Source organism: Camellia sinensis, chromosome 15 (assembly GCF_055761805.1).
Source record: "Camellia sinensis isolate YWXY chromosome 15, ASM5576180v1, whole genome shotgun sequence".
In the NCBI taxonomy this organism is placed as follows: Eukaryota; Viridiplantae; Streptophyta; class Magnoliopsida; order Ericales; family Theaceae; genus Camellia; species Camellia sinensis.
Genome location: NC_138975.1, coordinates 29,236,597 through 29,250,806, shown reverse-complemented (window position 1 = coordinate 29,250,806; position 14,210 = coordinate 29,236,597). Strand labels below are relative to the sequence as shown.

At 34.1% G+C, this 14,210-nt stretch overlaps 1 protein-coding gene across 1 annotated transcript; it reads left to right on the top strand.

Moving 5' to 3' along the window:
• Positions 1–616: 616 nt before the first annotated feature.
• On the top strand, positions 617–3,919 carry LOC145813733 (embryo-specific protein ATS3A-like). Its single transcript, XM_082909627.1, has 3 exons — positions 617–957; positions 1,860–1,970; positions 3,428–3,919. Exons 1-3 carry the CDS (start codon positions 733–735, stop codon positions 3,680–3,682), a joined length of 591 nt encoding a protein of 196 aa, XP_082765753.1. The 5' UTR covers positions 617–732; the 3' UTR covers positions 3,683–3,919.
• The last annotated feature ends 10,291 nt before the right edge of the window (positions 3,920–14,210 follow it).

Sequence of the window (14,210 nt, the reverse complement as noted above, 5' to 3'; positions counted from 1 at the left end):
TTTTTTTATATTTGTCTTTGAAAAAAGATTTGGTTTATTTTCAAATCATTCTTATTGTTCATTTTTTTCAGAGACAAATATAATAAAATTATATAGTTACAGAGATCCAATCAACTTGAATTTTTTGGTGGATAATTTACACATAGTAAACTAAAAAAATAAACGGTTCAGATGATAAAAATGAGACCCATGGTAGATTCCACGGACTTGAACAGTGCTATCCAATCCAAAAATTGAACTGGAGACAACCTATTGCCAAAAAAAAAAAAAACTAGTCTCATCTAATTTTTTTTTTTAAAATGCCAAAATTATTAGTCAATAAATACTCATTAAATCTCATAAAAATGAAATAAAAATATATTAATAAATATTTTCCTTTGAACATTTGTAAGGTTTTATCTTTGTTTTGTTTCAAACCGCAAAATTAGACTGTTAAAGAAACTTTAAAACAACTCAAAAAAAAAAAAGAAAAAGTGTCAAAGCTATGCCGTTTTGCCCACGCAGCCCACCCTGCTGTGCTCTAGCACAGCAGGTACCCCTTGTCCCGAGGAAAACGAGGCAGGCAAGTGGGACTGATGATGACTCGGATGATCTCTGTAGCAAAATCATTTATAAAAGATTGGAGATTGGAGAGATCATTTATAAAAGATCTGAGTCTCATCGAACCGACCAGTCCCTTTCCCAACCAACCAACCAACGTCAACCTAAGTGTTTGATTTGAATTTGGGTAAGATGAGTAATTCAGTGTGCTCTGTTTTGGTCTTGTTTTCACTGATCTTTGTCTCAGCTCAAGCTAGTAGATCACTCCTTACAAAGCCCCAACCTCTTCCATCCTTCAGAATCATCAACACCACCACTACTCATCCTCTTCTTGCGTTCTCCAAGGTCAATTCTACTACCATTACTGCTACTTCCCAGCCTCTTCCACCCTTGAAGACCAAAACTGCCACTTCCCAGGTATGATAAATTCAACCCCCAAATAAACTATACTCTTTCTAGAGAAAGATTGTGGAAATTTTTTCACGAAAATCACTCGAAGGACTGTTTTTGTGCAACTTATATCAGCTGTTTATAATTTTATTATTTTTATTTTAAGAGTTTGTATCTGATCATGTGATGTAATTTTTGTTTATGACTTAATTAAGTATAAATGATTAAAATTAATTATTTAGAAGTTCGGGAGAGATTTTTAATTTATGTTTTCGTATTTGTGTGTGTATGTGTGTTTGTGTTTTACATGTCAGTTTATAGAAGTTACCCAAAACAAGTCTAATGTTTTGTGAATTTTTTCATACTGTTTTCATTTGTAGTGGCCATATAAGAGTGTCTCTAATTTTTTATTCAAATTTAATGAGGAAAAAAATTTAAAAATTGAAGATGCTCTACAGCTCTTGCCCATTTGACAGACTAACCAAGATTGTGCAATTTCTAGAAGACTAGTTATGGCCTGTTTGTGTAAATTATTGGAAGTTAAAAATTAATATTCTCTCATCTACAAAAAAAAAAAAAAAAAAAAAAAAAAAAAAAAAGAAGAAATTGATAATCAGAAACTAAAAGTATCTCTTCTTTAACTTCTAGATAATCAATTTTTTTAGTTTATTTAAATTATTTCTGTCTACTAGTCTATATTTAAATTATGAATTTGAATATGAATTTGAAAAATGAAAGAAAAGATGTGTATAAAATATGAGTAAAATATTTCATTTATATTTCAGTTAATTTTCAGTTTCTCTTTCAAATTGTTACCGAAATCTATTAACCGAAACACAGCTTAACTAAAAGCATATATATGTGTGTGTTGTTTGTGTTAAAGCTCTGTTTAAGTTTCTCTGTTTTTGGGAACACTTGTAAATTTGCAGAAAGAGAATGGAGCGTGTTCTTACACGGTGAGGTTTACAACAAGCTGCTCTTCACCCAGTTACACCAGGGACCAAATCAGTCTCGACTTTGGCGATGCCTACGGCAATGATGTTCCTACTCCTCCTCCACATGACTCCATTTTACATACATATCTGAAAATAGAATATATTAAAAGATTTATTTTAAATTTGGCTCATTTTTTTAATAAATTTCAATTTATGTCATATACTTTAAATTATTATATTATGGGATATTAGGTGCTTTATATATATACCATGAGATTATGTGATAAAATAATAAAGGAGAAATTACTTATCTCATTGGAGGTGGGATAAGATAATCCCACGTATGTAGCCCAATCTCATATGCTTTTAGAACAACTCTAATATTAATAGATCTTTTGCCTAACTAAAGTATATAAAAAAAAAAAAAATTTTAAAAAGAACATTATGTAATTTGCCTGACTGCTTTAATTAGGGCTCGTTTTTTTTTTTTTTTATTACTGATTTTTTTTTATTACTGACTTAGCTAGTAAGCTAGCAAAAGTTTCAATAGCATGACGAGTCTTTGCAATCAAACGTTGCTTTCATATGAATGATAGAGAAAACGAAAATTTTAGACATCACAAAAAAATGTTTCGTGAAAATGATCGTAATATTATACATTATAATTTATTATATACGTAATTCAAGAGAAAAAAATTTTTATGATTATTTTTATGAAAAGCATTGCTCTAGGGAAAATATCTAATCATAACTTTTTGGAAAAATTATAGAAAAATAATTTTACTCTTACAATAAAATGGACTCTAATTTTATAAATTAAATGTATTTAAGATTAATTTATTAAGTAAATAAATTAAACTTAAATACATTATGAAATTTATTAAATTTTCCAGTTAAGTTTGAATAATCTATTATAATTGAGTGTCCATTTGGTGACTTGGTTTTTTTAATATTTTTGACTTTTTTTAGGAAATAAAAATTTGTGTGTTTGAAATAATTTTTTTAGTTAAATAGTTAGTTATAAACACACAAATTTTTATTTCCTAAAAGAAAGGCAAAAAATCAAAATTATTAAAAAAGCAAGTCACCAAATGGGACCCTCAATTTTATGACTATAAAAACTAAACTACTCTAGTTTGTTTCATAATTAAATTGATTGATGTTGGTTTGAGATCGATTCGAAAGATAAATTAATCAAATATAAGCATATTTTTAAATTTTAAAATCAAATTGAAAAACCTACTACTCACAATTCATTTACTACCATACTTTCCCCTCTCTTTAGGTATAACCCTTATATGATGATCTTACCTAGTACTAAAAATAAAAACAAAATGATTAAAGAATTTTGTTAACGAGCATTTTAATTAATTAATAAAGTTTTAAATAATTATATATTCCTAACTACACATACTTAAAATAAATTTTTAAAACTATCTATTAACAACATCCTTAAACAAATAAGATCAATTCACATGAAAAATTGCTGATGGAAAGTTTTTAGTCATAAAATAATTTCTTTTGTTTTAATTTACTAATTTAATTTGGATAAATATGATTAGGTGTATGTACCTCGGATAGACGATCCATCCTCAGGGAGATTCGAGGCCTGTTCTGTTGACACGTTCGACATATCCGCACGCTGTATATACGACACGTGTTATTTATACGTGTACAGGAGTGGATACGACGGTTGGACACTCAACACTGTGGAGGTCTACGGTTACAATTCTGTTACCTTTAACTTCAACGCTTCTATTCCCGGAGATGAGTGGTATGGATTTGATTACTGCGGTGGTCTTTCTGCGTCCACCTGATCATCGGTCAAGATCAATATGGGACCCACCCACGTGCTTTGTGTTTAATTTTGTTGTCTGTCTTTGATGTGATGATGATAATAATAATTATAATAAGAGACTTTGAGTGAGCTATGAATTTGGGAGAGTTATTATCCTCTGTTGTAGAACCCATATTACCATTCTACTCTACCCAAATAATAATTAATTAGTTACATTTATAAATAAATGGGTTGCTTGTTGTGATTTTAAGGGTAATTAAACAGTGCTCCTTAAAGTTTTTGATAATTAGAGAGACTTCTTCTATATTTATATGAATATATATATTATAATTTATAAATAATATTATATCAACTAGAAAATTTTATAATCTTTTTAATTCACTTAAGTTATTATTATATTATGCAAATGTGTTATGTTTTAAATTTCAAAATTTTATATTGATTACGAAGTTTGTTCATTTTTTTATATATTAATGTATCATATTATATAATAAAATTCAATAAATTAAAACTAGGAATTTTTTTAAAAATCCCTACTAATATTACTATTAAGGACAAACAATTTTCTAGTATTAATTCAGTTCCTCCAACAAACACGGTTAATCATTTTGGACAAAAATGGCCTTCAACAGTTAGTTAAATTTTACATTGTTTAAGTTATTTTAAAACTTTAAAATTTAATAACTTTTGATTTACATCTTTATTTTTTGTAAAAATTTATATTTTAAGAACCTTATTTACAAAATCTTTGAAATAAGATCAATGAGTAATATGAAGTTCTAAAGAAAAAAAAAAATTCATAAAATTGTATTGTGTTTATTGTTACATCAGAATGATACTTCTCTAATTTTGTACAGAGTAAAATTGCACTAAGGGAAATTGCGATGTGCAAAATCAGTAAAATATAATTTTTTACACTATAAAATTTAAAATTGATTACTGTTTGTAGAAATGAAGTCCTTAATTCTAAATTTATTACTAAGAAGTTCAAATTGAAGTTTCCAAACTAACAAATTTTAAAATTTTCTATGTTAAATCAGTAAAATTTCACTGTATATATATAGTGAATTTCTTTGAATCGGCATGGTGAAACTTCATTGTGAAAAATCAATAAAAAATATTATTTTTGATATCTTTATTGAGGGTCGATCAAAGGTAGGTCCTTAATTTCAATAAATTACACTAGTTGAAGCCAATGTAACTGCACAAATCAAGTGAAATTTCACAGGCATCAATTAAAAATTGACAAAGATCTAGTCAATGAAATTTTACTAATTGAAACAAATGTAATTACACAAGTTAGTGAAATTTCATTGACGTCATCCGATGCAAGTTAGAGATTGAATCAGTGAAACTACTAATTGAAGCCAATGCAATTGCATAAGTCAATGAAATTTCATTGACTAATTATAGCAGAAATCTAAAATCAATGAAATTGAAAAAATAAAACACACAAATCAAATAAAATAATCAAATCTTTATCAAAAAATAACATATAAATCAATCAAATCAACAGTAAATGTACACTATTAAGGAGAGAGAGAGAGAGAGATGGCAATGGATGAGATTAACTAGATTTGAATTAGAAATGTGTGAACGGTAGAAAATGGCGGTTAACAGTAGAGAGAGAGTCACAATGAAAGATAGTGGACGACACCGATGGATATGATGATTGAAGTAGTAGCAGCAACAGTAATGATTGAAATCATTTATCGAAAGATATATATATATATATATATATAGAGAGAGAGAGAGAGAGAGAGAGAGAGAGACAACGAATGAAAAAAAATTAGAAAGAAAATGTAAAATTTCTAGGTTAAAAATAGTAGTTTGGACAATTTATGTAAAAGTTGTACTCCTTCAAAATTTCAAATCCTAAATACCTTAACTATCAAGTCAAATTTTGGTGCAATTAAACTCTTACACAAATATATGGAGGGTCTTTTCCTTATTTTTCCTTAAAATTATAATAAAAATCAAATGCAATAGATAATGGGTAAATTACACCGACAGTCCCTGTATTTTACCTATTGTGTCATCTTAGTCTCTACACTTTCAATTGACTCGATTTTGACCTTTAATTTTAGATTTTACATTAATTTGGTTCAATTGATAGTATCATTAGTATTTTTTAAGAAAAATTATCACTAAATTGGTTGAGGCTAACTTACTGAGTTGGATAAGTTTATAATTTCACCCTTAAAAATATGACACATGACACTTATGTGCATATTTTCTATAAAGAAATACTAATAGTTGTAGCCAATTAGACCAAATTGACACAAACTCATAAATTCAAGATCAAAATCAAGCCAATTGAAATTAGAATGACTAAAATGACACAAGAACCAAGATATAGAGACTACGGTAATAATGTGCCCATATAATTAATACAAAAATACAAATAAAAATCTAAAGTGAAATAAAGACACAGGAAATTTTATAGTACACATGCACATTTGGTTACGATCTTTGTATATTTGGTTATGACATACTGTGTTGTTAATTATGACACATGTGATATTGGTTATAATCGAAGAATTATTTAGTTATATCTCATGTGGTGTTTGATTATAACTCAATTTTTTTTGTTTCAATCATGACTCCCACATTATTGAGTTATACCATTTGTGATAATCAAATTCATAAATGACATAACTTACATATGTATCATAGCATTACCCTAAACACAATAGAAACATATATATATGACCCAAATCCAAATAAAAAGATTGGGATACCTAACCTCATAATGAGGTGCATAGGTATTACTTAACAAATTAGTTAAAGTTAAATTGTAAAATAATAGAGAGGATTGGAGGTAAACAAATGGAGGGATGACTAAACAAGATGGCCATAGATGGTGGTGGTAGTAGTTGGTGGTTAGGATGAAGGCGATGGTGACGATAGGGTTTAAGAAAATGAAAGGCAGTTTCAGTATTACATGAGGTGTTGATAAGGAGAAAAAAGAATTCAAACTTCGTAAGTGATAGAAGTATTGTGGGCTATTATTTAGTCGTACTGAGGGCTTAGTAAACATCCAATCAACCCATCCAATTTTATCCAACTCGACCTTAAAATGGATGGTTTATATGTAATGGGTGAACAAATGTTAATCTAATAACTTTGAAAAAAGTTGAGTTTTGATTGGGTTGTGGATATAAAATTAGAACCTTTTTTTTATAAATATTGATATTAAAATATATTTTTTTAGAGATTCTTTAAGGGTTTTGGCCAAATCTACTATCTACTACAATTATAAAAGTATGAATAACATGCTATGTTTTTTACTTTTTTAAATTTCAATTTTATCCTCTCAAATCTATTATATTTTATAAAAAATCATGAATAGTCCTATATAAACCAACTATCTATTTCTTTATTTTTGGAGTTGAACACTCAAAAACGATACATTTGCTTCCAAGAGTCCTATATAAATATAAACAAACTGTCTCCCTTCTTATCAAAGATTAAAAAAAAAAAAAGTTGTCTCCCTATTTTTTTACATTGATAATGATTGAAGAACAAAAAATAACTACTTCTTATTTCTTGTGTTTGCTTCTATGCTGATATACATAATATTTATAATTATCTATCATGGATCAAATCACTGTGAATAATTTTAGTTGAATCTTAAAGTTGTATGCATTCGTCCAAATCTAGACAGAGGAAAACACATGTGTGGACACCACATTTTTGACCGCCCGCAAGGCTCAAGCGCTTTGTCCGGTACACTCGATGATGAAAGTGGTGTTGTGCTTGGTTCAAGGTCTCAACGAAGGGGCCATGTTTTAAGCTCCGAAACAATACCAAACCTCTCATATTCCCACTGATTATACCCAAAAAATCTTTTTTTACACATTGTGCCACCATATGCTAAGTCTGAAGTAGAAAAACAGGGGAACACATTAAGGCCTGGCCGTAGCTATTGAAGGTCGGCCGTGCCTTAGTAGCGAGAAACACTGTTCTGGGAAGGAGGTCGCCAGCTATCCATTTTTGAAGATATTTATGACCCCTCTTGCTCAAATTCTATAAAAACGACCATATGTCTCTGTTTTGAGAGTTGAGCCTTGAACACCATAATTCAAGCTTAAAAGTGTGTTGAGACTTAGTTTGATTCATAAACAAAAGCTCACTTGTTTAAGAGGTATAAGCTTGTCATCCTCTCTTTTACTTCTTGTTCTATCTATTGCTATCTAGTTCTTGTAATTTTGTGTAATTTTGATTCTCTTTCAAGTGTTTGAGTTTGGGTTTGGAGAGTTACCAAAAGGGTAGACAGAGTTTACACTCTTTCTACACCTTTACCTATAGCTCAAACCCTTACTTTTACACTCTTTTTCTTTGCCCTCTAAATTGATTTTCAGAGTTAAAAAAGGCTAAAAATCATACTTTGAGGTTTCAAAAGTGGAGGGGTTAGACACCCCTCCTTGTTCTTACTTATTAATCTTGTTTTCTCTCTTTGTTGATTAGCTTTTTAGGCTTTTTTCATGCACTTTGAGCCACTATTCTCTATCTCTTGAGGGCTGTTTTAGGGCTGTTCTAAGTTGTTTAAATAGTTCATGCTTTGCTTAGCTTGGTTGTTGTCTCATAAGTTTGCCTACATAGTTTGTTGTGTATTGTTCTTAGCTTTTCTTTAACTAACTTCCATGTTTAAGAACTTCATTTTAATAATCAACTTGCTATCTTGTTTCTTTCATTTGAGAGTTGTTTCAATCGATTGATGGTTATTTAAAATGTGAACTGGCGATTTATGCTTAATGGCTTAATCTCTACGGAGGTTCATTGCCAACGGTGTAATCTCTTTTTCATGTTGAGAATCACCACCCGTTTGACATGTTTCTCACTTAGTGAATGTAATCTCTAGTGGACGTAACAATCATCTTGGATTTAATGGATTAAAGGATGGTAAAGACTATTGAATTTAGCTTAAAATGAACCAACTCACATAAAGAAAATGAGTTATATTGCTTCGGGTTTGGCCGGACGTTATGTCGAATCCATTGTGTCAATGGTTATCTTACATCAATTCATGATGTTTTGATGAATCTTAAAGCGTCTCTACCTCCCTCTTTCAGTTCACTCTATGATAGAAGGGAAGGGTGGTTAAAATTCCTTTCATTTATTGATTTTTTGTCCAAATTGTATCCGAAATCACCAAGCTATCAACTTGCTCATTGATAGTTTTGAAAATGATTCCAACCTTTACTCGAGGCTTTCCCATGACAGAGAAGTGTGAGAGGGACAAACAGAGTTCAGAACACTCTGTCTGCACTGTTTCACTTCAGAGCACAAAACATAACTTTGCATGAAATTAAGGCACGACCGGCCTTTTTTAGGCCCGGCCGGGCTTCATCGAGGCACGGCTGGTCATCAATGTTTGGTCAGCAGTATATTTTGCAGAAAACAGAGGGCAATGGCTGAAGATGAAACAGAGCAAACCTAGGCAGTCAAAGCTGTTCTTGGACACTATGCATACAACCCTTGTGCATCCTTGCATCATTTTTATAGATTAATGCTCCGAATGTTGTTGTAATTAATTTATTACAATTAGTCTTGTTAATTATTAGTGTTGTAATTAATTAATTTATTATTATTGTTTGTAATTGTTATAGCTAGTTAGCTTAAAAAATTAGTTTACTTATCATGGTTATCCTTGTTGTACTAGAGTAGTTAGTTAATCATTCACTTATTTATTCATTCGGTTTTGTAATAATTAGTTTAATTTGGACTTTCGGACTTTGATTCGCACCCTCTTGCACGAGGGCAATTATGTAATAAGTTGTATGTCTTCGAACCCCACGTCTTTCTCCCTTTTACTTACTTGTTTACGATGGTTAGTATAAGACATCATTTTTCAAATTAGCATTCTTATGCCTTGTATCCATTGTCTTGCATGCATCCAAGGTTCGGCTCATCATGCTAACCAAATGTTTAAATTCATTGCTTGAATACGTGCTTTATCGCATGTCTTGGATGAAATCATATGCCATGCTCATAGCCGAACCTATAAAATACGTAATGTGTGTGTTGCATTAGTCATATTGCATTAATTAGGGCATGCATACTTTTCTAATTATTTTGCTTTGTTTTGGCTCGGAGTACTAGGTGAGTAATTTTGTGTTTTAGCATCTTGCATCGAATTTTCATGTTACCACGTCAAAGCATGCTTTCATGAGACTAAATGCTTAATTGATATAATTGTTTGAATGCTTGTGGATGAAGGCTAATTTCTTGAATTGGGATAATTTGGTTAATGTCCATTTTAACCCACTTTTTCAAGTGGCATATTCACAAAACAATTTCAAACAAAACATGAAATCAAATGTTCCAACTCTTGCAAATTAGTCTATATTTGTGTGTATGTCACATAGTAAAAAATAGCTAACAATCGGAACAAGAGCATATAATGTAAATAAAAATCACATCATGATTAGTAGAGGCCGATCTTTGATCGGGCGAGTGGGGTGCTCAATTCATGGCCTTCCCCCCTCGTATCTAAATTCCTAAGCCGAGACACTCTTAGTGATGATGGACACGTAGCCTTTGGCACGAATCATGGGTTTTCTAAATTTTTCAAAAATATTTAGGTAACGACTCTATAATCTGAAAAATCAGTCCATTTTTAGTATTTGATTCAAACATCAATTTTCCAAAAATAATTGCCGAATTTGGACTCTTTTGTGTTTTCACTGTTTCACCACGGGAGTCCAAACTATGGGGCTATTCGTCTTCCGAAAGGAGCACGAAAAGCAAGCCACAGTTTCTGGCGACTTAGAGAACTTGACTTGAAACACATGATGTGAACTTTTATCTACACTTGTATGTTCTTTGCATTGCATTTGCATGGTTGCTTTAAGTCACTTTGTTTTCCATCTGTTATTTATGGACGGTTTGCCGGAGGCTTGCCCAAAAGGCTTGCCAAAAGGCTGACCGGTCATGGGCTCTGCCATGTTAGAAACACAACCCTTGGATCTGGATTATTGTTGTACCGCTTGATCCACTTTTCACTTCTCGGTGTTAGGTGTGAGAGGTATATTAAGTAATCTTGCTGAGGTACTTTTTCGACCATTTGACCTAGTTGCATATAGTGAAGCTATAGTGACTATTCCAACTTAAGACAGGATGCCACCCATTTGCAGGATGTTGTGAAAATCATTATTTGAAATAATGCAGCCTAGATCATGCCAAAGATCTAGGACAGGGTAACCCTACCCCCCTCATAGGGGTGTTTTGGTTCTTTTATTTGGTATGTTCTTTTACAGTGAGAATGTACAGGATGGTTCACATCAGTATGAGTTTGAGAACAGAGTTCAGTGGGGATTGCAATTCAGGTATGTGTTATGACTATTGTGAATTAGGGCCGAAGTGCTGTCCGATTTTGATTGTGTTTTTCTTTCTTTTTGTTAGGTAGTTTACCATTATAGCTTTAGAAAGACCTGATATTCCCCAAGTTGTATGGACTCGCTTTGGTAGGCTTTGTAAAGCTCAAGACCTTGTTGGTGGTCAGCCCATGTTAGTCTCGCTTCCGCTAGTCACCCGACGAAGAAGGAACATACAGTCAATAGCATCAATACAAAGCACTCCGCAAATACCTATCCGTTCTCACTCAATCAGTTCACCGGCATCTAGTTCATCCAAACCAGCAATAACAGAGAATACAGCACAGAGCGCGGAGGAATTTGCTGCCATGATGGCAACTTTCCAAAGAACTATGGACACTGTAAACCAGATGATGGCTGCGCAAGATGAAATTATTGCCGATCTACGACGTACATCTGGGGCATCCACATCAACCGTGCATCCGATCCCGACTGCTCAGCCAAATCCTGATCTACCCTCACCGGTTGAAAATCTGCCAGTCCCAAATCCCCGGCTTCGGCTTATAGGCCTCCGGTTCAACTTCCCGCAAGAATCTTTCCTTTTGTTATTAATGAAATTGATCCGGCCTTGGTCAAGATTACTAGATTGGAGAAAGCATTAAAGAAATCTCAAGGCTTTAACTCCATTCCTGATATCGAAGACGGGTACATTGAGGCTTCGATAAGATTACCGGAGAAATTTAAGATGCCCCACATCGACAGATTTGATGGGAGTGGGGATCCAATTGTGCATGTCCGGTTATTCTCAAATGTATTGAGGCCCATGGGTTTGTCTAGGGCATAGAAGCTTTCCTTGTTTGAAAGAACCATGTTTGATGTGGCGGCCATCTGGTACGCTAAATTGGAAGACTCAACAAAGCGGAATTGAGAGGAGCTATCTGAGGCGTTTGTCAATCAATATTCATATAACACCTAGATAGAAGTAACCATCAGTGAGCTAGACGCTACTACCCAGAACTCCAAAGAATCATTCATCGATTTTGTCAACCGGTGGAGAGCCAAGGTAGCCCGAATGACAAATAGACTTGCCGAAAGAGAACAAGTCCGACTAGTGGTCCAAAACCTTGAGCCAGACATGTTGTAGAGAATGATAGTGGCGTCGTTGTCCACATTTTCTTGCTTACATAAGCTGGGGGTCCAAATTTAGAGTGCATTCAAAAAAGGTATCACCCATAGAACAAGTGAACCCGCAAGAAGACCATTCGCTCAGAATACCAATGCTAGCAGTAACACTATTCCACGACCTGAGGATGTCAGTATTGTTGTTTTAACGGCCAAGATGGCTGATCCTTTTGCTACTGCCAAAACCTCACAACCTTCACAAAGTACCAGTCCACCCCGAAATCGAAGAGTTTTTACTCCCCTCCATATGAGCCCAACCCATACCCTTAAGCTATTAATACAAAAGGGGCATCTTAAGCCTCTCAATCCTCGTCCACTTCTAGGCCCATTGTCACCTAAACATGACCCTACCTAGTATTGTATCTTCCACCAACAACACGGCCATCCCATGGATATGTGCTACCGTCTACATCATGAGATCCAATATCTCATTGACAATAAAGTCATCGCTCCACCTTTCAAACCAAACGTAACAACTAACCCACTTCCTACACACAACCAAGTCCCCCCGTCCAGAAACATTAACCACATCCATACACTACCGCCCACCTTCAACCCTAGCACATACATTACCTCATCCCACCTACCAAAACTAGAGGTGGTCATTCCAGAAGGCACAAACATGTGCATGATAGATTTAACACCACAAACCCAATCCAGGCTCATGGCAGTAGAAACGAAGAGAGAGAAGAATGCACTAAAGACAAGGTCGTCTGATACCCGTGTCATAGAGAAGGGGGTCTCGCTCGCAGAGGAGTACGATCCCAATTTATACATTGTGGCCATCGATTAGCTAAAGCCAGTAGTCATACTACCGAACTTTCTCAGCATTAATGCTATCGAGGAAGACTAGTTAGGGCAACACCAGAATGATCGGCCTGAACAAGGCCTAAATGACTTGGCTAACTTAGAAGAGGATTTGGTTGATCTCGAGGAGGATCTGGAGGATTTGTATTTCTTCGAATAGGAGGATACAAGTAGTGTTCAGGTGGGATGATGGAACCTGAGCTAGCTAGAAACAAGCAATGGATGGTTAAATGGGGAAGAGTCAGATGTGGAGGAACAAATAGGAGAGACTGGGACAGAAGAAGAAATTGTTGTTAGGGGCAAGGCTGATGCTACACCTTTTACTGAGAAAAAACAGGCGCTGGAACAATTTCAAAGGGAAAAGATAGAGGAGATCCAGATGAAGATAGCTCTGGAGCAGGGCAAAAGAAAAAGGAAAGAGGAACCCAAGACAACGGAGGATGATGCCCAAACTACCAAAAAGGTCGAATGGGAACCCAACGACCGGAAAAGGATGTTGAGGAAGCTCAAAAAGTATTAGGATTTAGAAACTAAGACTGTGGTGGAGGAAGAATGGTATGATAATGGACGCGTGATGTTAATATGCTCCGGATAGAACCTAATGCCAGCCCGGCCATGACTGCAGGAGAGTGGTGGGAAGACAACGACCTAAGTCATGCATACACTGACGAAGGTTGGAAAGCTGATACCCCGGATGACACTTGGTATACTGACGAGATTAATCATATGACCCGGAGCGGTTGACACTTCAAACTCACAGCATTAGACCAGCCAGAGACCTCTAGAAAGGAGGCTGAGGGATCAAAAGAGAAGGGTGTTGAAAAAAACCTGGTCTTGAAATAGCTCAAGAAGATTCAGGCTGGCATATCAATCTGGGGGCTAATAATGGCATCTCGAGAGCATAGACATGCACTGTTAGAGGCAATGAACCGGACTAAACTGCCTATTGATACCACTACCGACTAATTGGTATCGTTGGTAACATCTGGGGATGTTACGCCAGTGATTTCTTTTACAAATAAGGAGTTACCACCTGAGGGTGCCAACCATAACCGTTCTTTATATGTAACCTTGGAAAGTCGAAAAAAGTGGATTGCGGTGGTGTTAGTAGATACCGAATCTTTGATCAATGTGTGTCCAGTGGGAACTGCCTATGCCATCGGTTTGAGGCCGATTGACTTTACACCCACGACCCAAGCTGTCCAGGCTTATGACAATACAAGTCGGGATGTTATGGGA